Source organism: Mauremys reevesii, linkage group 8 (assembly GCF_016161935.1).
Source record: "Mauremys reevesii isolate NIE-2019 linkage group 8, ASM1616193v1, whole genome shotgun sequence".
In the NCBI taxonomy this organism is placed as follows: Eukaryota; Metazoa; Chordata; order Testudines; family Geoemydidae; genus Mauremys; species Mauremys reevesii.
The window spans coordinates 6,881,416-6,906,891 of record NC_052630.1 but is presented as its reverse complement, the minus strand read 5'-3'; the positions used below and the strand labels follow the sequence as shown (position 1 = coordinate 6,906,891).

The 25,476-nt window shown below is 50.7% G+C and overlaps 1 protein-coding gene across 1 annotated transcript; it reads left to right on the top strand.

Moving 5' to 3' along the window:
* Positions 1-25,476, top strand: CDX1 (caudal type homeobox 1). The gene is made up of 4 exons (XM_039485968.1): positions 1-427; positions 1,862-1,867; positions 24,084-24,229; positions 25,273-25,476. Exons 1-4 carry the CDS (start codon positions 1-3, stop codon positions 25,474-25,476), a joined length of 783 nt encoding a protein of 260 aa, XP_039341902.1.

Here is a 25,476-nt window from a genome sequence, read left to right as displayed (position 1 = left end):
ATGTATGTGGGCTATCTTTTGGATAAGGACACTAACATGTACCCTAACCCGGTCAGGCACCCCAGCCTGAACCTCAACCCCCAGAACTACGTGCCTGCGCCCCCTCAGTATTCGGATTTTGCCAGCTACCATCACGTGCCAGGGATTAACAGTGACCCACACCATGGGCAGCCTGCGGGCGCCTGGGGCTCGCCATACACACCCGCCAAGGAGGACTGGCATTCGTACGGGCCTGGAGCCGCTTCTTCCGTCGCTAACCCGGGGCAGCTTGGATTCAGCCCCACTGATTTTAATCCAATTCAGCCTCCAGGCTCTGGACTCCTACCTCCACCCATCAACAGCTCAGTGGCCCAGCTCTCCCCCAATGCGCAAAGGCGCACCCCCTATGAGTGGATGAGGCGCAGCGTTCCAACCAGCAGCAGCGGTGGTAAGGAAACTCCCCCACTTTCTTACCCCCCCCCCCGCCTCTCGGGGGTGTCTTTGCTTAGGTCAGAGCTGAGGCGCATCCCTGCACCCCAACAGTGCCAGGAAGGGAGGGCAGCATTCGGCGTGGGGGAAGCTGAGTTTTCAAATGCGCATTACCCTACCGAGCTCCGGCCAATGACACCTGAGCGTGCCAGGGTATTTCGGAGAGCGCGGGGCTTGTAAAGTATCTTTATATGTATTTGCACACGGTTCATATGGGTGGTTTTGTCCGTCTGAACTTCGGGGGATAATTAAAATCTCGCTTGCAAGGCCTCAGCTTCCCGGGGGTCCTTTAAGCAGCGTTTCCCCAGAGCTGGCCCATATGGGCCCTGAGCCAACGTGCATTTCCCCCTGCCCAGTAAAGCTGCATAAACCCGCGTTGTTCTTGCTCTGTGCTCGTGACAGTCCCAGCAGGTCAATATCGCCATCCCCGGGGTGGCAGCTAAGGGCAAACCTATTGCAGCGATTGCAAAGACCCCTCGTCAGCCCCCGGCCCTGCCTGGGGCCCGCCTGGACTGGAAGCCAAAGAGTTTAGCTCCAAATTCAGGTGACACTATTCTGTTAAACACCCGGGACCGGATCCACAGCCCAGTGCTCCTCGGAGACGGGCCGATTCAGGGCCCAGATTTCCAGGGCCTGGGTGTTTTACCCATTTATCAAAGCGGCAACGAAATGCTGGTGCTAGGCTGGCTTTTCCCAGCCTGGGAAGCTCTTCTCTGAGGGCCCCAATCCTCCCGAGTGCGGGGTGTGCAGGGGATGCAGCCATGCAGGATCAGATCCAGACAGCCCACTCCCCCTCCCCCTCCGGTATCGGGAGCCAGGGATTATCAACGGGAGCTTCGATCCCAGGCGGCCCAGTGGCTTCTCGTTTTGCCTTTTCAGGTAGTTAAGAAATGCCAAGAGCTCATCCCTGGGAGAAACAGGCTTCTAGGCACAGACTGGGTGCCCCTCCCGAGGCCCAGGCTCCCTGTCCCCCTGGAACAGGGCAGGGGCTGGAGAGCTGGGAGCGCACGTCCCCAAGAGACGTGGCAGGAGGGAAGAGGGTTTCTGATCGTTCAGACCCTTTCGGGGGGAGATCCCGGACGGAGCCCGCAGCAAGTCACTTGGGTGTCCTGCTCCGCGCTCCCCCCACCCGCTCCTGCTGCGCTGTGTGTGGGAGACGTTGTGTGGGCGAGGGGAAGGCTGGAGAGCTGGAGGGGTTTGTGTGTGGGGGGGTGTCCACAGGGGAGTTGGAGTGTGGGAGGTGCGTGTAAGGGTGGGAGTTGTGTGTGAGACAGCGGTGTGTGTAGGGGTTGTGGGCTTTTGTGTGACAGGAGGTTTGTATGGGGTGTGCAGGGTTGTGGAGGGGCTCGCGTTGTGTGTGGGGGGGTTGTGTGTGTGTGGGGTTGTGTGTCAGGGGCGGGTTGCGCGCGCGTGTGTGTGTGTGTCCTGCTCTCCCGGCCCGTTGCCTCCCGGCGCAGTCTGGCGCTGCGCCCCGGGTCCCGCGGCTCCTGGTTCGAGGCTGCACCTCGCTGCCTCTCCCGCAGGCCCCGGGCCGCGGCTGAACTCCTGACCGCGCTGCAGGCTGGGGGCGGCGGGGGGAGGTGGAAGTCTCTCCCCAGGCAAACCCAAATGAACACGCTCCGCGGCCGCCCGGCTGCTCAGTTCAAAGGCAGCGCGGCTGTTTAAGGCAGGGGGGCTGGAAGCAGGGGCAGCCCAAATTTACAAGCGCTGCGCTTTGTCATGCAGATCCGGAGTGACTCCGGGTTGCAGGAAGGCGCGGGGCGCCCAGCAGCCCCATTGTCCTCGGCCTTTGTCGCCCCTGCTCTGGGGCTGGCGGGGCGCTTTGATGTTCCGAGCCGAGGGGTCGGTGGGGCAGGGCCTCGACCCAGAGACGTCTCCCTGCTCCCGCTGCCGGGGCGGCCAAGGCCTGGCCAGTGCCCCCCACCCGGCCCTAGGCTGCCAAGGGGACTGGCCCAGCCAGCTCCTGCCGGCCTGCGGCCCAGGGGCCTTCTCCCTCCTCCATCGCCAACCCGGGAGGGCTCTGGCACCAGGGGGAAATCCAGGCTGGAAAGGGGTAGGGTGTGAGTGGCTTGGACCCCGGGCTGCCTGCCCCACATCTCCAGCCCGGCTTGGGCTTTATCCTTCCCCGCTCTGCCTTTGGGTCAAATCCTGCTCCCCAGATCCTCCCTAGATCCCAGAGCCCCATGGTCTGTCCTGGGGAGTCACACTCGTGCACTGGGGAATCCTTGGTTTTCCATTTGTGCATTGGATGTCTGCATCTACCATGGCTGGTTTGGTTCTGGTTCAGAGTTGACTAAGATGACAGTGGAAGGTCGAATCCAGGAACCCTACTAGACGGAGTATTGTCTTATTTGCTCCTCGAGTGGTAATACAGCTGGGACGCACTGTGGGCTTTCAAATTCCAGGGCTGACCGGGGGGTCCCAGAGTGGAAGGACCCTCCGCCGCCAAATTACCGCCGAAGCGGGGACCCCCGCCGCTTAAGACCCCAGGCCCCCTGAATCCTCTGGGCGGCCCTGTCAAAATCTCCTGGGGCTTGTAGCTTAGTAAGGTACTACTCAACATTAGCAAAAGGGGAAGATCTGTATTTGTATCCGCATCTGATCCCCAGTCCACAGCTAGCTGCATCTGGATATAAAGTGAGTCTCTGTGGATTTGCAGGGCTGTACAGATCTGGGCCAGAACAGACAGAACAGACAGCTTGCGGCTTGATCCTGCTCTGTAGAAATCAGTAGGAATCTTGTCCTTTATTGTAGTGGGAGGAAGATCAAGCCGTGTATAAATTCTACATTCTGAGTACAGATTTTTAGGATGCCCCCCCCACACACTAGTACTGGGTCTCGGTAATATTAAAAATCTTCATTTACACACTAATAATATAATCTGCACCAATTTGACCATATCTGGGAGCACATAGACATGTCACTGGAATCATTCCTCTGCTAGTCTTTTTAAAATGGTCTTCACTGAATGTTTTGATAGGGCCAAATGGGTACTACAGAAGCCGAGACAGCAGTAAATGCCAGACAAATTAAAAATTAATTTAAAAATCGACAAAAAAATTAGAGCACTTTGAAACATTTGGGTTTAGACAGAAATGGTATTTCCTCCTGAAATAGTGGCAGTTAGTGGCCATTAGCATGGCCTGCCGCCTGGCTTTGAATATGACACAGTACGGAGTAAATACCTCAGCAAGGGAAGGTTCTGATTCAGAAGTGGCTTCGGGTAATCGGTGCACAGCTTTATTTTCCAAACTGCCCAGCACTCAGCTGCAATCATCCATCTCTATGAGAGCAGCTGGGGATCACATTTGAAAATCAAGCCAATAATGTCCAATCGGGCCACTGATCAGCACCCACAAATTCCCGCTAACTTCCATCCAATTGTTCCAGGTTAAAATTCAGGTACCAAACACTTCATAGTCAAGAGACTTTTGGAGGTGTCCTTTTGAAAAGGGATTCTTTTTACAAATCATATGAATCTGAGTGCTTTTACCAGCCCCTCAGCTTGGAAATATGTCCCTGCTAGAAAGTGATCCACCAGCACTGAAGATCTTTTTCATTCATCTATCCAGATGCTATGGGGGTGGGGTGGTATAAGAACTTAAATAAAATAGAAGCCAAAATGAGACATGCTCCGTGTCTCACTTTGGCTGTGATCTAAATATTGCATTTCCTGTTTTATGGAGTGTTTCAAAGTTTTGACACAACAACCCCCTCCGACATGTTGGAGTGGTCTGGCTAGATAGAGTAATGATCTAGCGGATACAAAGAGAGCTCTGCACTGCCATGCAGGAGACCTGAGGCCAAGGGAAATGGGGCTGTCATGAGGGACAGCCTCAGTCTCTGCTGGAATGAGAAGCAGACAGCTATGGCAATGGTGGGGTCTCCTCTGCCACCAAGGTCCAGTTGCTGAGCGGTGTTGTCATCTCTTGCTGCTGTCTTCACCCAAAAATTGTACTGCTTTACTGTAGCTCCAGTGTAATCATTTCAGGAACAAGTCACACTCCTAAATGAAATAGTTCTGCTGATACAAAAACTATATGTACACCAGGTCAGATGTCCTCTCCCCCTTACAGCAGGATGGGTGCGGCTGTCAGTGAGTTGGATGAAGCAGTGGCCCAGGATAGGAATGGTGACTCTTTCTCCCGAGTGACTGGCTTGGTAGAGGAAGGTCTCAACTCCGGGCAAGATGGCGGGGTGTGGTGTTCTCATATGAGACCCTCTCTGCTCTGTGTGGACACTAAAGATCTGATGGCATTTCTCAGGGGGGAATGGCATTTGCTCAGATATCTTTGGCCGAAAATGCCCCACCCCCTCAGCGCTGTTGTACTATGCCAGAGTTGCTTGTGCATTTCTGCCCAAGAGGTGGTTGCATTTCAGTGGGGTGCCGCTAAGTACATCGTTTGAGAAACACTTTGAGATTAAAGGCACTGCAGCAACAATAATAGGACTCGTAATTGAATTCATTGTATGTATAGTATGAATTGACTGGAGCAGGGCTCATGTGAATTCTTTGTCATATTCTGTGCCCAGTTTTGCAGCTTGTTGCTGAATGTGCCTGGGCTCTGCGTAGGCACATTCAGCAAATAGCAGAATTGAGGCCTTGGAGAGGACAGGTGATGAGTGAATCATGATATTACTATCTGGGTGGATGACTCCAGAGTCCCAGTTACCAGGGCACTGATTTATTCCTGTTCTGATTAGTGCTCCCTGAGATCCTGGAATTACCAAAACTCCATTATCCATTATCCTCCATTATCAAAAGAGAAGCCGGCTGCACGTGGTCAATTTTGGGCTCTCGGGGCAGCCCTTGGAGGAGAAACTTGGGAGGGGCAAATGTTTGAAACAATTGATAAAGGGAGAAAGAAACCAACAAACATCTTCTCTGGGTGAACCTTGTTTAATAATTTTACACCCAGGAGTGGAATTAAGATAAAATAGGGCTTGAAAGCGCCTCTGATTGAGTTAAATGACAATTGGATTGATTGAATTGTGAAAAATATCATGAGTGGCTCAGTTCATATCTCTTAGATTAAATGCACACCAAACGCCAAATAAAGTAGCCATTGTCTCCTTCAATGCATCTCAGGAAACACCCCTCCCCAGCCCCCAGCCAATGTCTAAAATCAGGAGGCTGTAAAAGAAGCTCTGCGTCTGCCCACTGCATCCTTGGCTCCTAATGACAAGCCCACTCGTGCAGTCCTTACCTAGGGAAGTCAGTCTTACAGGCCTCACACAAGATAAATGCCCAGCAAAGTCAATGGGCATTTCCCGCAGGAAAGAGCTGCCAAATCAGACAATATCCACTAGTACCAGTTCATTTTGTTCGAAAATTGGCTTAGAATTCCTGTCCCTCTCCTCCTTGCACAAGCACTCCACATACGGGAGTTTTTGCCTGAGTAAGGACAGCAGGATTCTTAGTGAGAATCTGCAGTTTCATCCAGCAGGGAGATCTTGGGTGAAATCCCCACCAAAATCAATAGCAAAACTCCCATTGACTTCAATCGGTTAGCACTGCACCCATTAGATTTTGTTTATATACCCCAGCTTTCAGTGGGATTTGTGTATGCAGAGCGTTTGTAGAATCAGGTCCTTCATATGTAATGGAAATAAAATATTAAGGGCTTTCCTGGGACATTCTTTTTTAAAAGAGGCAAATGCTTCAGAAACTTTCTTTATTAAGACAAAGACTAGTCAGCCTAGAGGCAGGTTTGGCACAGATAAGGGAGAAATGCTTAAATGAACTGTTTTATTGCAATCAATAAACTGGACATTAATCAGCCTGGATTGATTAACTACCCACCTTGCTGCAAAAGAAATAGGAAATTGATACCACAACGTTTTTGCTGTAAATATCAACAGTTTCATTATGAGTGCTATAAATCATAATACTTCAGAAGGTTATAAATTACACCTTCCTCTCTGTCACTCCTTGAATAAACAGCTACTAGTATAGCCCGAAAGCTGCTGGGAAAGAGTTTTTCCTAGGTAATAAGATACTGGGATAACATCAAACTTTATGTGGGAGTAAGGGGTGTAAATCCAATGGAGAGATTCAAAGCCCAGGGAACCAATGGAAAGTCTCTAGTTGAGTCATTCGATGAGCTTTGGACAGGCCTTACATAAGGGAACATTTTATATAGTTATTGCTAAATATTTACATGTTCTCCTCCAATTGAACTATCAAACTATTTGGGGGGAGGTCCCAGCTGTCTGTACAGTGCAAGAGAATTGAGAGACTTCAAGGAAAGGGTTATTGGGAAATTGCTGTATTTGGTTAAGAAACCAAGTATTCAAAAGACTTGAACAGATCATTCCTAACAAATTATTTGTTGAACGTCACCTCTTTTTTCTGTTCATAAAATGCTCACAAGCAGAGTGTGACAGTCTCGTGCTTGCTCATGGTTCAGTTATTTGCAAACCTTCTTGTGAATTTCACCTCACTCTAGAAATAGCTTAGGAAGGGCTTGCTGAAAATGTTTCAGATCTGAACTTCGAAATTCACCCAGCGCTGGTTAGTTACCTAAAGCGCATGGCACGGATTCTGTTCTAGGATTTGTGTAACTCCTGAACATGGTGTGAATGTGAAATGTTGCTGCTGATTGTACAATTAAAGCTTCACTTTTTGGTGCGTCCATGAGTGTAAAAAATGTGCTTTTTGCAAACGTTCATGTTAGTGAAGTTTGAGTGCTTGAATGCTGGTGGAAAGCAAATGTTAAATTTGCTGCAAGTGCAGTCAAATCAAATCAAAATGTATCTAGAATTCAAACAAGTATTCTCAGAACTTTCCCCTATTTGCTATTTGCTCAGCTCTGGCATTAACCCCAAAATCTTGAGGGGAAAAAATCCTAATTACTGAGATGTGGTGGAAAGTTTTGCTTTGGAAATGCTGCTGCAAAGCGTGTCTCAGGGATGGTGCTTTTGCAGCTATTCCTAATGTCTTCTTGAATAGGAGAATTTTCTCATCTGAGGAGGTCAGTATATTTCACTCAGCCTGCTAAAGTGTGTGTGTGGGGGGGCGTTTTCAGTAAATGATGCACCATTGTTAAAGTCCTTAACACAATTAACCCTCCCTCCACACACACTATGTACCCACACGCATGCACGTACACACCCAAACCACCCCTGCCACCCTTAAATTATTAACTCAGGGATTTGTTGAGCAGCTAGTCGCCTGTCCAAGGTACAGACTTTTCCAACTTTCTTAGAATTGACTTTCCTTGAACAAAAAAGGGCTTCCCTTGAACACTGAAGATACCTACGTGACAGGCCAGGCCAGATAATACCCTGAGATTAGTGAAGGGACACTTAAAACCTCTGGCCAATGGAGGAGGCTTCTTATGGGGGAACCTTCAAGGATGGCCACCTTCCTGCTCTGTCAACACTGTGCTTTCATGGTGATAAGGGAGCCCGATTCTGCTCTCACACCAGATTTTCACTGGGTTCACTCCGTGAACGTCAATGGAGTTGCTCCTAATTTATAAGCACGAGGAGAATCAGGCCCTCTTTGGACGGTTTGACTGTGGTGCAGAGACTGGGAGCTGAAAAGAAGTTGAGAAAAGAGCAGAAAACGTTGTAAAGTTGAGCTAGTATCTTCAGGGACTGTCTGCAGCTGCTTTGTGGGTACTGCGCCTTCTGACACAGAGGGCAAAATCCTGAGAGGTGCTGGATTACGGTAGGCTGGGGCCCTGGGCCCATGCTTCATTAGCCAGAGTGTGGCGAACCATGAGAAACTGATACACAATACACCCACCCTCCAGCTAATCTGTTTGTTGCCTCAGCTCTACCTTCCCACATATGACATTACACAGCAGGTACGGCTGATGAGAAGCTTAGCAGTGTACTAATGACAAGCCGGGCGAGCAATCAAAAGCATCTGCCAGGTGCCAAAACCAATGCTGAATTCTAAGGAATTGGAAGGGGAGAGATGAGTCTGCGTGAAATACATGGCCTAGGTCTGCTTGCGATGTCCTCCTAATAGTTAATCCACCTACGTTTCAGAGAAAGCACCATTTTCAGCGCATTTTTCCATCAAATAGGGGTGTGTGGTGACGGTTAGGGATGAGTGACATAGAAAACTGTAGCTGTTCTATCTCCTAGTCCGGATCCTGATTTTCTTTGTGGATTGTATTAAAAAATGCTGGCTTTGGTCTGCAAGTTCTTGATCCTGTGAGACACCTCTAATGTTATGGTGAGAGTCATGAGGGACTGGGTTTTTCTCTGTTTAACTTGTAACTAAGCCTGGCTTTGGGGCACTGTGGGGCCTTTGACAACCGCTTTCTGATAGGCACAAAACTGGGGAAATAATTCACATTCCTGGAAGCGCTTTTTCCCCCACTCAGAGAAAAGCCATCAAATCAATTACAATTTTGTAAATAATAGTTGACTGCAGCCAGTTTTCTGTGAATAGTTAGCACGGGAGATGTAGTGGTTAATTGTGATTGGTCCAATAAGATGAGTGACATGGCATTATTTCTGTTCCCTGACTAGATGGATACTGTGCTTTACTCCTGGGAGCATTCTGCACCAAAAATTCAAAATTCTGCAAATTTTATTTGTTGAAATAACATTACATAATCACACCAGTTTCAATTATTTTGGTAATTCATTTCAAAATACCTGTCAGCAAGTATGTCTGAAACGATAGAGACACACAAAAATTTCCTCCCGGAACAGAGCATTAAAGAAACTCCTATGACAACCCAGTTCCTGTTTCTCTGCTCCCTTATCCCCACATCCCAGAGCCCAGCCGGGGGCCCAGATACCCAAAACCCCTCCCCCTCAGAGCCCAGCCACAGCCCCCCACCCTCCGCTCCTCCTCAGAGCTCAGGGATCCAGAGGGAGAAACAGCCTGATATTCAGTCCCTGGTCAGGGCAGGCTGGGAACTGCAGCTACCAGGAACCCCCTAGCTCCCACTCCACTCCCTCCCCCCCAGCAGTGTCTTCTATGTGTGAGCTGGGCTGTGCCAGGTCTAGCAACCCATAATGGCGGCAGCGCATTTCTGTGGGGGAAAGGAAATTCTGCACACACAACGTTAATTTCTGCAAAATTCCGCGTTGCGCAGTGGCACAGAATTCCCCCGGGGAGTAATACTCGTGCATATGAAATGAAAGTTTGTTTGCAATGAAAACTCCCACATGTGACGTTGGAATTTTCCCATTCAGTGGACGTGAAAGTTCTGCTGGAATAAGTAAAACGCTGGCTGCTAGACACTTGGGACTGGAGGAGCTTTCTTAGTATTCCTGCCCCTGCTGTTGGCCACACCTATGACCTGACATCTCCTTCCCCTCAGAAAGACAGATTACACCCCTTGTGTTTCATCCACCATCTATATTTTTGCTACTCCACTTCCTGTGTTGGGAGGCTGAGAAAGGGCTTGTGAAAACCCATCCTGTTGATTCACAGCCAGATCAGTGTCCTTCAACTATCGTGCATTTGGCTGTCTTCCTCCCCCACCCTGTAGGAGCTACCGTGAGCTCCTGTCTGAAGTAGACGAAATACAAGGCCGACAAAGGAGGGTGGGTAGAAATAGGGAAGGCAGGTACTACCGGGACTCACAGGTTCTCAGATGGAGGCTGTTGGATCAACCTTTCTTTTCCTTCAGACAAAGTGGGTTGTCTGTGGAATGTGCTGGTCTGACTGCCCTGAGGACTGGTGGCCGCTCTTTAGCCAGGGGGTGCTTAGCTCCATGGGTAACAGCTTCCCTGTGCGACCTCATTAGCAAATTAGATAATGTGCCTGAATGGTGGGGCATGATTATTGTGCGTCTGTAATGACGTGTAGCCCGGGTCCCATGTCCTCCAGCTCTGTTCCTGGCCTCTCTGGGGACACTATGAACTCAGGGCCGGCTCCACCGGCTCCAGACCCCAGCGCGCCAAGCGCGCGCTTGGGGCGGCGTTTTGCCGGCAGGGCGGCAGGCGGGTCCGGCGGACCTTCCGCAGTCATGCCTGCGGGAGGTCCACTGGAGCCGCGCGTCCACCGGACCTCCTGCAGGCATGACTGCGGAGGGGGCGCTCGTCCTGCGGCTCCAGTCGACCTCCCGCAGGCATGACTGCGGATGCTCCACCGGAGCCGCGGGACCAGCGAACCCTCCGCAGCTGCGGGAGGTCCACTGGAGCCGTGGGACCAGCGGTCCCTCCGCAGTCATCCCTGCGGGAGGTCCGCTGGTCCCGCGGCTCCGGTGCACCTCCCGCAGGCATGACTGCTTGGGGCGGCCAAATTCCTAGAGCCGCCCCTGTATGAACTAGGAGACAATTACCATTATTTCTAGCTGCGAGGGGAGCCCTTTCGCGGTGAGAACTGAACTGGGACCAACAATCATTTCACATAAGGATACTGAGCAGCCTTCATGTAGGAGATCAGGGAAAAATCCCCACAGGTTGCTCCTATTCCAAGCCACAAAAGAGACGTCGATTAAAGTTGGAGCCAGTGCAAGCAGGAGCAGCCAGCACAGGGTTTGGAGTCTGTCGTGTCTGACATCCAGTCCTGACTCTGCCACTGATTTGCAGTGTAGCTTTGGGCAAGTCCCTTTGCCTCGCTGCCTCAGTTTCCCCATCCATAAAAGAGGGAGGATAATAGGTACTTAGCTACTTCACAGGGGTGGTGAGAGGTGTAATTTGTCGACGTTTGGGCCATGGTTGTATTTGGACACATATGGATTTTCATCATTAAAAAAATTAAAACAAAAATGGCAGCTAGATGCTATGGAAAGAGATACATGAGAGAGAGAGAAGATCCTTATGGGGACAGTCAGAAGTTCCCCAGTCTCTCAGTCTCTTCATTGCTCGGGCAGGGTGAGGGGCAGAGAAGGCACCATTAGGAAGAGATGGACACAGACACCCCACACATCCCACACAGGGCACTGTCCCCACTGCCCTTCTCAGACAGCTGGCCTGGCTCAAGCTCGCTTGCTACAGGTTCTGCCTGTTTAGTTTTGGGTGGTTCTGACTTTTGACTCCTGAGGCTCAGAGACAGACCAGTCTATTATTATGTTATTCATATGGTTTAGGGAGACCTGCGGTCTTCGTTTTCGTTTGAACTGTGGATGAGTGAAGCCACATGCGCAGAGCTGAGCAGCAGTGCTACACGCTGAGGCATAAATGGCTGGACTCAGGGCTCTGTCCTCCTGACCACGTCCACCAGCTGGCATTTCTCTAGGTCACTCTCCCTCACTGGAGTTTCCAGTGTTAATTACTTTGGTTTAATAACTGCCAACCCCAGTCCCCTCACTGTGCTCTCCCCTGTGAGAGGGTCCCCACCAGGGGCTGTCAATGAGCATATAATCCTGACCCTTCAGAACCAGAAACACCAGCCTCTACCATTTGAGCTAAAGGAGTAACTCCATTAGCTGGTAGCAGTAGTAGGCTCTTGTCCTCTACGTGGAGCAGCCACTGTATAGGGACACAACATAACCTGCTCCAATCTGTGTCTCTTTCTATCACTGTGCTCATGAGTCCATCACCATCATAAAATTGTACAGTTCCCCTGTCCTCTCTGCATGCATTTGTGCTGCTCCTGCTGCTGCGGTGGATGCCAAATGCCTGTTACCCACCTGCCAACACCATGGTTCCCCCCTCTTAGCCATTCCCATTTGCTGTATCAGCTGTGCCCTACTCCCCCAAGGCTGGCTGGATCTCTGGTAACCATCTCTTGAAGGAAACAGCCACCTCTTATAAATAAATATAAGTCTCACTCCTCCTCTGCTTTCTGCCTGCTCCTCCAGTGCTGCTTCTTCCTTCACACCCTGGCCCGTTACTCTTTAATGCAGAATATTCCCAAATATTTCCTGGACCTCCCGTTCCTAATATCACCCTAAAGTGAACATCCTTATATTTGCCCATTCCTTCGAGTTTAGACCTAACACCTTGGATCATTCTGTTCTTTGCACGATCAATTCAATGCCGAACTATTCTTTTGGGTGCCTAGTCTCATGGGCTCCTCCTTGAGGACTCTCTCTTGAAGCAGGAAGAGGTCAGTCCTGGGGAAAAAGGCGCGAGCAAGTGGGATCCTCCATTCGCCTTGACCTCACTGAAGGCCAAACTCTGCTTTCTAGCCCCACCAGTGACTTTGGACTTCCTCATTTATTTGCTGGCCTCATGCAGGTTGCCCTAGTCCAGGGTATGGACTAGAGGAAGCAGGAAGAAGTTTTTATTTCCCCTTTCTTCCCCTGCTAGGCGGGAGCGACAAAGCGCGCCTTGTCTGGGGCTGCATGGGCCACAGCGGATAGATGGAGACCCAGCTCCTAAACCCAGCCGCAGGCAATCCCAGTCTGATGGGAGATGGCGAGAGAGGTGCGTTCTGATGAGACGTGGTATAATGGGACATGCTGCGTGTTGGAGCTGAGGCCGGAGTTCCCTTCCTTGCCTCGGAATGAGCGTGATCTCAGACAGAGCCCACCAGGCCTTATCTGCGGGAAGGCAGTGCAGCAGGTGGATGCTGGGTGCAGCTCAGAATCTGGACCCAACCTACCGTTCCCCCCCTGCCATGTGTGCGAGTGGGTGTGTGTCTGCAGTGCACACGCTCAGAAGTGAGTCCCTTCTGGTTTGCACAGCACATTAAAGCTGCTCCCTTATCTAATCGTGGCTAAGGTGAGGGCTATTAGAGTTATATATTAACAAAGATAATGATACCCTCTCCCCACACAGACATTGGCTCTTTCTTGATCCTGGTGCTGAAATCCTTCCCACTGGCCTCGTGAAGGGCTCCTTGCGGCCGGTCATTCACCTGCCATTATTGTGATAGGACAGAGAAAGAATAAAAACAAGCCGTCCTGACTTGTCTGGAGAATGTCGAGTGGCGGCGATAACGTTTTCAAAACTTCAAGCGGCCAGTTAAGGGCTCCAGCCAGGCCTGAGGAGGCCCGTGGCCAGGCTGTCAGGAGAGGCTGGCTTCATTCAAGAGTAGGGGGGAGTTGGAAAGCAAAGGTGGCAAGTGAGAATGTGATGTCAGGAAGTGGGAGCGAATTCATGCTGATCCTCTCAGACACCTGAGGCCAGGGCCGCCCAGAGGATTCCGGGGGCCTGGGGTCTTCGGCGGCAGGGGGAGTCCTTCCGCTCTGGGACCTGCCGCCGAAGTGCCTCGAAGACCCGCAGCGGGGCCCCCCTGCCGCCGAATTACCGTCAAAGCGGGACCCACCGCCGAATGCCAGGTCTTCGGCGGTAATTCGGCAGCGGAGGGGTCCTTCTGCCCCAGAGCGGAAGGACCCCCCACCACCAAAGACCCGGAGCGGAAGCAGCTCTGGGGGCCCGGGCCCCGTGAGAGTCTTCCAGGTCCCCCGGAGCGAGTGAAGGACCCCGCAGACCCCAGGGCCTGGGGCAAATTGCCCCACTTGCCCCCCCCCCCCGGGCAGCCCTGCCTGAGGCCAGGTTCCATGGCACACAACTGGGTCTGCACAAGAGCTCCCCAAAAGACAGCCCTCAATGGCTCAACCTCCCAGTGTGGGGGCCTTGGCGCCCCCCTCAGACCTTGTCGGAGGGCGGGGGTCGAAGAGAAGGGTGGCTGTAGGCAACACTGCAGGTGGCTCTGTAAGCGTCCTTAGCTGGCACGTGCCCCCTTATTAATGGCATGGTGGAAAGTGCTCATGGAGACCTCGGTTGTGGCTTCTGGGCTGTTCATTGAACCCATCCTCCCTGCTGCTGTGGCTCCTGAGGGGGCCCGGGGCACTGGAGCTCTTGCCCCTACATGGGACCTTCCTCTGGAGAACGGGAGCACTGTGCTGCCAGTTGAAACAGCGTCAGCATTGGGACCCCGGGGAGTTGTGTTTTAATTTAAGATTCCACGTCTGGGGAGGGTGGGGGGCATCCATACTCCACGCACGATCCTTGCAGGCTTGATTCTTACACTAGCCTGGTATGGCCCGGTGCAGAGGACTTGTGCACGATCCCGGGAGCTCTGCACTCTGACCCACACGTAGTCGCGCTGCACAGAACCCAAACACTGCGCTGTGTGCTGGGTAGCTAGGTGAGTTGCTAGCGGGGAAGGAAGTCACAGGCTGAGGAGTCATTCGCCAGCTGCTGTTGCAACTCTGAGGCTGCAGCACAGCGAGTGGCCCTAATGTTACCTCTTTACAAGGAGGAGAGAGCCGCAGAGCTGCGCAGTTTATCCTCTAGTGCTGCTCCTTCCCCACCTGCTTGAGCCCTGCCCCACCCCACTCACTACTGTGCCCTGCAGGGCAGTGGAAATGCAGAGCTGCCTCCTCTACCGTGCGGTGTGTCCCTGGCCCACCCTGGAGCAAGGTGATGGAATGCCCTGCCAGGGGAGCCTCTGCAGTCATGACGGAGGGGACTGGATTTGCCCCTAAGGTTTAAATAAAGCTTACACAGTGTGGAAGGGCTTTCTGCTCAGGTGTGTGTGTGTGGGGGGGGGGGTGCCACACCTTCAGAGGGACGCAGATGAGGGGAGGTGGAGATGCATCACTAGAGCGCATACATTAAGTCTCCCGTCTTCACCGCTGTGAGCTTGGGGTGGAAATAAAGGTCTGGTTTTATAGCTATGATCTTTCCAAACAGCAAAGCTGTGCTGAGATGAAATCTCTGGTGGCCTAAAGATTTTGCACAGTGACTGGCTTTCGGTCCCAGCCACCAAGGATTTAATTCGCTCCAATGTGACTGAATGGAGCGAGCACATCGTTCATCCCTCAAACGAGTCGCTTCCTGTTGCGAATAAGAGCTCGACACCAGAAATGCCTGGCTGAAGCCCTCTCTCTTTCAACACCCACCACTGAGGGGGTGTCTACACCACGACAGCGAGTCTTGCGCTATGGCCCTACAAACAGCTGTGTAGACAGTTGGGCTCGGGCCCTGAGGTGAGTTTGGCAGCAGTGTCTGCACTGCTGTTATGGACCAACAGCATTGCAAAGATAGAGTTAAGTTTGCAACTCTGCATTTGTATTCAAAGGTAGCTGAATTATTCATTGTGAGTACTATTTCGGTCTTTTCTTCTGCCTCTAAATCTGCCACAGTCCACTTTAGAATTCAGCAGATGTATTTGCATTTGACCATTAGTTGGGTTGAATCACTGGCATTCTGCAACCTTTGCTATTTTATTTAGATTGTGAGCCCCACATGGGAGGACCTGGTTCCTCTGGCTCCTAGGCCCTAACATAATAAACAAGGTTAATAATAATGTTTGTGGTGAGTGATTGGTCACTCAAGTCACATGGTATTGTTTCATCTACCTGATTAGATGACTGAAACATTGAAACAAAGAGGAGAATTAATTAACGAGACCTGGTGAACAGCAAATAACAGCAAATGACTAATTTCCCGCAGGGACTTTCTGATGAATAATAATTCCTGCTAAAATTCATGGAACATTCAGGATTCACCCACCATCTCATTTCTTGACTTTCAAACATTTATTTTGAATCTTATTTCCTCTCTTCCCAATGGTTCCCCCCGCCCCATCCACACACAGCCTTGTTCTAATAGTGATATTTTAAATAAATAGCTATCTGGCATGTTCATTTGAAACCAAAATTGATGCCTTAAAGTTTTTTGTTTGGAAATGTCCATAATTTTTGAGTGGTTAAAAATGAACCCCTTAATGTGAGAAAACTTGTAGGACTTGTTATAGTCGGGGCAAAGAGAGTTAAAGGTCAGATTCCCACGGAGCTTCTATACGTTCTGCATGAGTAGAAGCCCTGTTTTTCACCTCACTGATCATGCGGAGTTTATAACTTCTTCAGGACTCCTTGTGTTTATAAATTCACATAAGCCCGGCAGTGCTTATAAACTTGGAAGGAGTCCTTCCATAATTTAACTCTGCAAGAATCCCGGAAGAGCTTGTAAATTACGCCGTGGACCCTGAAAAATGAATGAACAGTATTTATAAATTTCAGAACCCAGGGATGCCTGCACAGATAATGTCAGGATGCACCTACACAGCTTGTAACTTTAGAGACTGGAGCAATTAGGAGGACTTTGTCCACAAACTCTGCCTGTGGGAGTTGGTAGAAGCACAGAATTCCTCATGGAAGTTATCGCCATTGCAGAGAATACATGGAGCAATGTCCCCCAGTATGTTCCATTTTCCGGTTGCTTAGCTAATAGCTTTTCAATAATCCACCAGGCACAGTTTAATACAAAGCTGTGCACTAGTTCTCTCTGGTGTCTAGTGACTGCAACACTTTTAGAGTTCTTAGCTCAAAACTTTTATCAGTAGTTTTTGAAGTCACATCTCGGATACACAGCTGGTGCGATCCACCTCACAAATTGCAAAAAACCTTGCCAAAAATCCACTTAGGCAGGAGACTATTGATGCACATTTCAGATGGAAAGGGCCTATAATCTGTGGAAGTTAGAGGGGGAAAATCAGATTTATAATGCAAATTGTTTTACAACAATAAACATGGATTTGCTATGGTGGGTCCATAATATAATAAGGCCCCGCTTCTCAACCTTGTGTTTTTCTCACTCTATATTTGCCCATGTGTTACACACACAAACATACCTCTCTCTTTTGCACAATGACACCTACTTACTCTCACACTGAAACACGTTTCTCAAGTGGTCACCAGATTGTTCGGTCTTGCAAGAGGAATTGGGGTAGGGCGATGGGACCAGAGGTGCTGGCTTGAAGTAATAATAGCAACTGAGTGTGCGGTTTCCATCACATACAACATTTAGGGCTAGTCTACACTTACCAGCCGGGTCGACGCGGTGAGTTCGACTTCTCGGAGTTCGAACTATCGCGTCTAATGTGGACACGATAGTTCGAACTCCGGAAGCGCCGCGGTCGACTCCGGTGCTCCACCACTGCAAACGACGGTGGCGGAGTCAACCTTGGAGCCGCGGACTTCGATTCCGCGGCGTCTGGACGGGTGAGTAGTTCGAACTAGGGTACTTCGAATTCAGCTACGCTATTCACGTAGCTGAATTTGCGTACCCTAGTTCGACCCCGCTTCTTAGTGTGGACCAGCCCTTAGAGTTTTGTTCAGTGGCTTTCAGAATAAAATCACTATAAAAATTGTCCCAGAGCCGAACTGAGGTGCTCTCTTCTGAGCAGATGTGATGTGAGCCAGTCTTATTACCTTGCTTCCCTTCTACTGGCAAGGGGTGAACATGATGATCAAATTAGGTCTTTTCTGTTACGTGTGATTTAGTGGCTAATGCCCAGTTCTACGAGATTTAGGTTCTATTCCTGGTGGTGTTGCAGATTCGCTGTGCTCTTACCCACCTTGCCAAGTTGTTGGAAGACTTAATTGGTGCTTGTCAATTGCTCTGAGATCCTCCAATGCAAGGCTGCATAGATGTGCACATTATTCTTTCGATGAAAGGTGCTATATGAAATGCAACTCTTGTTCTGTCCACGTAGGTGCTCATACAAACCCATGCTCCCACATGCCTGTATGTGTACCTCTGAACACACACTGACACAGGGATGAGCAACCATGGCTGCGTGCACAAACACACGCTCAGCCTGTTTGCTGAGGACACGCACTTCAATGGCCTCCTCAGCCAGAGGCCTAGAGAGAGGACACAAAAGCCCCGGTGAGTGGTACAGTGATGGAAATCCTGCTTCCACTTGAAAAGGAGAGCGACTGCTTTTGTAGCTGGGGGTCCTCAGGTCACATCCCAGCAGGCTCAGCTGTCTCCCAGCACATGCGCCCATACGCAGGCACATCCCCGGGTTCACACATGCGCTCACACATATGCACGTATTTCGTATTAACACACGCTTACACTCATGCATTTGGCTTGGTGGCAAACTGGAAGCAGGAAGTAAACTGGCCTGGGCTTGGTTACTCATTAGAAAAGCAGCTGCTTTTTGCCTGGACGCTCATACACCACCTGTTGCGGTGGCTGCCGTTTCCCCCTCTTATCGCCAGTGAGCTGATCCCTCGTAAATCACTCAGCAGGGTGACCCTGTCCTCAACATCTCTCCTGAGGACTCTTCCCTCTGGGGCTCTGTGCCGTGGTTCAGGGTGAGCCCCAGAGCCGCCGCCCTCCGATGACGCTCACCCTTGTTTCCTCCCCTCTTTCCATGAAAGAACCTCTTTTAAAAAAATCCCCGTCTAGTTGAGATGGGAAAGGTATGGAGGCCTCCCGGAGTGAGGGGACAATCCAGCTGGGTAGGGCTGAAGTGGGGGCATCGCGTCTTCCACTCCAGCGGTTCCTTCTCTGCTGTACTCTGCAGAGACCTCGGGCCCTCCCCTCCCAAGCCTTCCATGGGGCGGCAAAAGCGGCAAAGGAGAGACTGAAAGGGGCAGCTTGGTGGCTGGAACCTGCTGGGCAAAGCGTTCCAAGTGCACAGGGAGACCCGACTGGGGCGAGGGGCTTAGCTTCATGCGCCCACCCTCAAACTCCGGTACAATCAACACCGAGCCTCGGGAAGGTGAGGTGGTGTAATAACACCCAGCCCCACCCTTACCAGGAAGAGCCTTTCCATTGCCGCATGGTGCCTCCCACCCGAGGGTGGGGCCGACAGCAGGCAGCGCCCAGGCTGCTGCTCACAAATTAAAAAAGGACAGAATCACACACACTCCTATTTTTTTATCCTCAGAAATGGCCTTGCTCATGCTTTAGGGGAAGGTTTTGAGGGAGGGACCAGTTAATATTTTATCTGCCTGGGTTTGCCGGCCAGGCGTCGGCTGCAAGGCACTCAGATACCACAGTGATGGGCATAAGGTCCCTCTTTCTTCCTTTTTAGTGCGTACCTTCTCCTCTGGGCCCTGCTCCCGCTCTGCTTTCTTCCTTTGGTGGGCTACCCTCCTGCGCGCCAGGAGCTGACTGATCGCCAGAAAAGGCCAAGTGCCCGTCCTGAAGCATTTATGACACGGAGTCATTTGAAATTCCCAAACTGATGCAAAATGAGCAACTCACAATAGAACCTTTTCAGTCCCTTGCCACTGGCTTTGCATTTTGTTCACTGACTCAGTGGGATCGTCCCTGCGCTCTGCGTGCAAATCTGGCACCTTTTTCACTGCTGCTTCCATTGCTGCTGCTGCTGCTAATTCTCCTGCTTTGGGCCAGGTTAAGTTCCCTTTGGCCAATAGGAATCTGGCCAATTCCTCTTTGGTTGCTGGTATTAATAATAAGAGAAATCAGCCTGTCCCACAGCAGATCCTCTAGGACATTTCCACGTGAGCAATGGATGTTGATCTTTTTAACTGGCATTCAGATACCAGGCTGTTGGGCATAGTAAATAGACTAGCCAAGCAGGCTGTATGTTTGTATTTCTAGCTCTCCGAAGACGGTGTTGCAGCCTGGGCAAATACCAGGTCCCCAAAGGGTCAGGGGACAGTGAGCTGGGCATAGGGATGTGACGAGCAGGGCCTGAGTAGTGCTGTGGAAAGGCTCCTGACTGGCAGCCCGGGAAGGCTGAGCCGTCTCTCGGTGGAACAGGCACAGCACTGGAGCAGCAATTCAAGCTTCTCCTCCACTATCCGCCAATGGAGCCCAGTCCTCTCCTGGAGGAACCCCTCCTGGGGTGAGTGGACAGGCCCGTCTCCATGCCCATGAGAATACCACACTGCCCATGCTTTGTGGTTGCGTTGCTACCTGTCCACCAGGCACCATTTATTTCACCTACGGGAGCTCTGCAACTTTTTGGACACCTAGAATTGTCTGACAACATAACAATATGTTCTCATGCCTCCAACGCAGTGATACTCAGGCTGAGACTCCCAAGCTGCAAGTGGCTCTTAAATGTGTCTCCTGCAGCTGTTTGCAGCACATGATATTAAAACGCCGGGTCATTTAATTATTAACCAATCTCAGTTATTAACCAATCAGGATGCTTTTACTATGTTATACTGAACATTTCCCCTGGCATACTGCTTACGTGTGAATCGATAGTACTCTAGTAAATGGAACAGGGAGTTCACACGACTGTGGCTCTGTTGGGTAATGTTGGTGGCTAATTTGGCTCCTGAATCACTGAGGTGTAAGGATCACTGCTCTAGAGCAACGCAAAGTTAGTGTCTTGGGCTAGATGTGAACCAGAGAACTTGAAGTGAAAGGCTTTGTAGCCTGTTACCGTGTCCTGCTCTGTAGGAATGGATCTTGGTATCCAGGCCTGGACTTTCCACAGCTGCAGTATTCACAGCATCATACATAGCTCCCCGATTCCTTTTCACTACGCCAGTCTTACCAAGCGTGACCGATGGCCATCACCATAGAGAGATGGAATTGACAAGCCATACAAGAATCTTCCAGTATCAGGAGAAAGGGACATTTTTTTTTATTAAAGAAGGATAAAGACAAACAAAACTAAAGCAAATAAGTCCCCTCTTGAGAGATTCCAGTAAGCGTGTCACATCCCTTATCATGCCCTTTTCCCCCTGGCCAGGTCCCCTGTCCCAGGACGGGATGCTAGAGAGCACTAAATTTTCCTTATGCCACTCACAGATTCCCCCTGTGCAGAGGGAATCTTCAGAAGGGCAGTATCCGCCAGGCTTCCAGCTGCTTTCTGCCATGCAGGGGTGTCAAGGAACCTGAGAACAGGGCCCTCCATATAAGGATGTCTTCCTGATTAAACTGATCCAAGAAAAGTATTTGGTAGTTGTTTGTGGGGGACTGATTGTGATGTTTATGTAATCTATTGCTGACACTTTTCTTAGTTTGGAATGGCTTGATGCTTCCTTTCACTGCTACAGTGTTACACTGACACTCCAATAACATATTTAATACACTCACATGCTTTTCCAAATTAAAAAAGAGGGAGGTGACAATATACTGTCCTCTGAATGGAAAAGGCTTTCCATGCTTTGGCACGACCAATCACCATGCAGAATGATCTGTTTCGAGCATAGTCCTGCCCTCTCTTACTCCAGATTTACACCAGTGCAACTGAGCAGATTTTGGCCCATTGCCTTCTTGAATTTTGGAAATCTCTTAGTTATTGCTGTGTCAAGCTCTGGAGAACTTCTGTAGGTCAAAAATTACATGGCCAAACCCTGTTTTCAGTGACACTGATGTAAATCTGGAGCAACTCAATGGAAATTCATTGAGCTGCTCTGCATTTGCTCCCACTGTTCCCTGGTACAGCTCCAGTCTCTTTGGCAAAAGTTTAGGAAAAGGCAAGCATCTACATCTGTTGTCCTGTGTTTTCCAAGAAGACAAATGGACTGATTCCCAGGCAGGAGGATGTTGACTGTGCAGCTGAAAACACCATCATGGCCCGCCTGCCATTCTGGAACAGAATTTATTGATTTCTGGATATGAAACAAAATTTCATGGCTGTGTTTGTTGCCTTTCCTCTTGGGTATTTGGTAGTGAAAATCACGACATTCTTACTAGTAAGCTTGATTATGTGGGTATATCCACTTCTTCCTTAAAACGTCTTGAAAGAAAGGACCTATGTCCACTAATCCAGGGATGTAAGAAGTGAGATGGCGGGTCCATCAAAGGCCTGTGTTGTATCTATTTGCTGTATTTCTGACTCACTGCTTGTACACAAGGACGCCGTTGTGCATGACTCATTTATCTTCAGGCAGCCCCGGGGTACTGCGGAGCTGAATGTTCGGCTGCAATTAGACTTCTGTTTGGTAGCAATGTGGATTGCTCAGCAGCCATTTGTAGTTAATGCTAACAACGCCAATACGCTAGATTTTGGACCCTTAGAATTGTCGGAGAAAACCTTTGTGGATCAGCAAAATGGATGACCGACCCCTGGTCTTTGACGCATACATCCCAGTATCCTGTTGTGTGGTTAGAGTTAGGTCTTACTTTGCAAAATCCCACAGGATGTCCCAGACACAGCCCTCTCTCGTACTGTATATTTTTGTTAACCCTTTAACTTTTGGTTTGCGTATTATCCCTAAATATTTGTCCCACACTGAATGAGCTAATGCGGGAGACCTGTGTATCATTTACTTTTATTTTTCCATTTAGGAGAAAATGGTTATACAGAGGGATTAAATTACTTATGGCTGGGGCTGAAAAGCAATGTGTGGGGTCCAGCTGTGGAGTTTGGGGGTTTGGGGCTCCATCTCTGCTTTGTCGTTTATTATTAATCAATCATCATTTCTAGTACAGTATATAGGCTCTAGATATTTTATACATCATTCTATTACTGCCTAGCAGCCATCTCTAAAGAAAATCAAGTTTCACATAACATGCTTACCACGTGATGGATCTGAAGAACAGTTCCGTTTCCTTTCCAGTGTTATATGTGAAACGTATCGACACATTCACATCAAATCCGCTGCTTACAAAGAGCCCTATTGAACTCCTGATTGAAACCAATGGGCCCAACGGAGTAACAGAAAAAAATGTTTGTGAGCAAATGCAGAGATTCACAACAAATATCCCCAAAGAACGTATTTAACTCACTCAATGAACAAACAAGTAACTTGCCCTATGCTTTGTCTAACTAAACACTGGTCAAAGGTGGGCAGCTAAGCTGCACCTGCAAACTGTGCCCTTGCATCTGCTTTGTGCACAAAACCCACATCTGCAGACACAGCTTAGGTGCTGACCTTTGAAAAAGCGGCACTGCCCTGTCCCAAGAGCATATTTCACTATCCCTTCGGGGCCATGGTGAGCAATTCAGGGCTTTCTTCCATCCTTAGGTGCGCTGCCTGCTGGGGTCACTTGCTAGAAGTCCCAGGTAGGTATCCAGGCACAGAGCTTGAACCTTCGGTTTCTCTGCCTGCAGCTGCAGGAGCGGCCCTAGTCATTTTGCCAGCCAGAGTGGAAAACATTTTCACCCCCGCCTCAGCAGTGGAGGGGGAAAATCAAACAAACCCACTCTGGCTGGCCAATGCAGCAGAGAAAGGGGCATAGGAACATGTTGTCCCTGGAAGTTGGCACCCAGAAACCAACTGCAGGGCCCCATTGTGCAGGGTGCTGTACAGACACATAGTGAGAAACAGCCCTGGCCCTGAAGCTCTTATAATCTCTGTAGACAAGACTGACAAAGAGTGGGAGGGGAAACCCAGGCCTGGAGCGGGGAAAGGTGACTTGCCCAAGGGCGCACAGCAGGTTAGTGGAAGAGAGAAGAATAGAGTGCGGGTCTCCTGGTTCCCAGTCCACTGCCCCATCCCCTAGACTCCACTACACTTTCCCTCCCCGGTGTCTAGCGTATGCATCTTAAAACGATCAAACCTGATGTTCTTCCAATAGGTTGGGTTTGGAGTTTTATGGCCAAGGGACTCCAGTTTCCTCTGCATTCTCAGGCTTCATTTAAAGCCGGTTCATTCTACATTTCCTAGCCAGTGTCCATCGTTGCCTTCCAACACCTGACTCTGGGGCGCTATCTCTCTCTGGTGCCATAACATGTGGCTCGTCTCTTCCTCGGGTGCAATTAGATACAGCACAGCTTCCTCCTCAGTCTACGGTGTAATTTCTCTCTTGGACGCCCCAGCCAGCTCTCTTCTTCCAGCGACGACTTGCCAGCGGGTAGGAGTGTGGGGCTCTCTGGTGGAATGACTCGGGTAATTGCTGGGCAGAGTATTTCAGCATCCCTTCTGAAAGGGCTTGATGTCTCCTCTACCCTCTGGTTATCAGGGCATTGCAGTGGTACCGAGAGATCCAGGGCATTGCATTGTGGCTAGCCGGCAGGTCACTGGGGACTACACCGGGGTAATGCCCTCACACACATCCCTTGCCATCTGGAACTCCGAGTCCCCACTCCAGTCACTGGACACGGTCCTCTCTGCTGTTTCCATTAGGCAAGACCAGAACAAAAGACAAGTACCGGGTGGTGTATACAGACCACCAGCGCCTGGAGCTGGAGAAGGAGTTCCACTACAGCCGCTACATCACCATCCGGCGGAAAGCGGAGCTGGCGGCCACGCTAGGGCTCACCGAACGGCAGGTCAGTGCTGAGCTAGTCACGACTCACTGGGCCGGGCTGGACCCCGAGGGGGTATTCTCCCTCTTGCCCCATCAGCAACAGTCAGTGGGAGAGAGATGGGTAACTATCCAACCACTGCCAGTGGCTAAGGGCTCCTCCAGCCAACCCCATCCCTGGCAGCTGAGAGGGGGCAGAAGTGGACAGGCGGTGAGACGTGGTGCCCGCGTTGTCCTGTGGTATGTGCTGATGCAGGCAGCCTTGGCTATTAGGCCTAACTGCACCCACTGAAGTCAGCGGTAAAACTCCCGAGTGCAGTTAGGCCAATGCAGAGAGGTTTTGAACCCCTGCCCCCACACACTCTTAGGGTGATCCTATAAAACAGCAGAGGAAGCTGGGAACGCTGTAGGGGAACTGAGAAAGCTACGGAGGAGAGAGGAAGCAAGGTTAGGAATCGGGCGCTCTGAGGGGGTGGGCGGCTCGTGTTCGGGCACAGGCCCAAAGTGGCGAGGTGGCTCATAAAACAAAGACTTCCCCGCCAACCCCCGCACCACGGCTCCTCGTTCCTTCCGACCTAGGGTGACCATCCGTCCCAGTTTGGCTGGGACAATCCCTTTGTTAAGCCCTGGCCTGGCCGAGTGGAGGAACGTGCCGGGGGGGAGGCGGGGTGGAGAGTGGTGATGCCAGCCCCACATGGGGTGGGAGGGAGGGGCTCTGACCAGCCCTGCGCGGTGTCACATTTTCCCTTTGGGAAACACGGCCACCCTATTCCCTGGCGCCCCCTGTAGCAAAGTCCCTCCATCCTGTGTATGCCAGAGGAACAATAGTGAAGACAGAAAAACTAACCCGGCCCAGGACTGACTCCTTGCACTGACTCCCTCTAACTCTCTCGTCCCCATTATCTCACACGCTCTTTCCCTCCCAAATGCTCACTCCTCCTCTGTCCCTGGCCTCGCTCACTGCCATATTTCATACTGCCTGCTTCTCTCCTGCTGCTGCTTTCCCTGTTTCTCTCTCTCTCGCCCCCTTCGCCATGCCTGTCCATCTCTCTCATCTCGTCTCCACAGGTGAAAATCTGGTTCCAGAACCGGAGAGCCAAGGAGAGGAAGGTGAACAAGAAGAAGATGCAGCAGCAGACGCAACCCACAAGCACCACCACTCCCACTCCACCGGCCGTTGGCACCCCGGGTCCCATTGGTGGCATCTGCAGCAGCACCACCAACCTGGTCTCCTCTTCCCCAATGACTATCAAAGAAGAATTCATGCCTTAA

What these genes read in the sequence shown, in the direction of transcription:
- CDX1 (XM_039485968.1), top strand. Translation starts at nt 1, where the DNA reads ATGTATGTGGGCTATCTTTTGGATAAGGACACTAACATGTACCCTAAC. An exon ending in TAGGGCTCACCGAACGGCAG is followed by an intron (nt 24,230 to 25,272) that starts GTCAGTGCTGAG and finishes TCGTCTCCACAG; the next exon opens with GTGAAAATCTGGTTCCAGAA.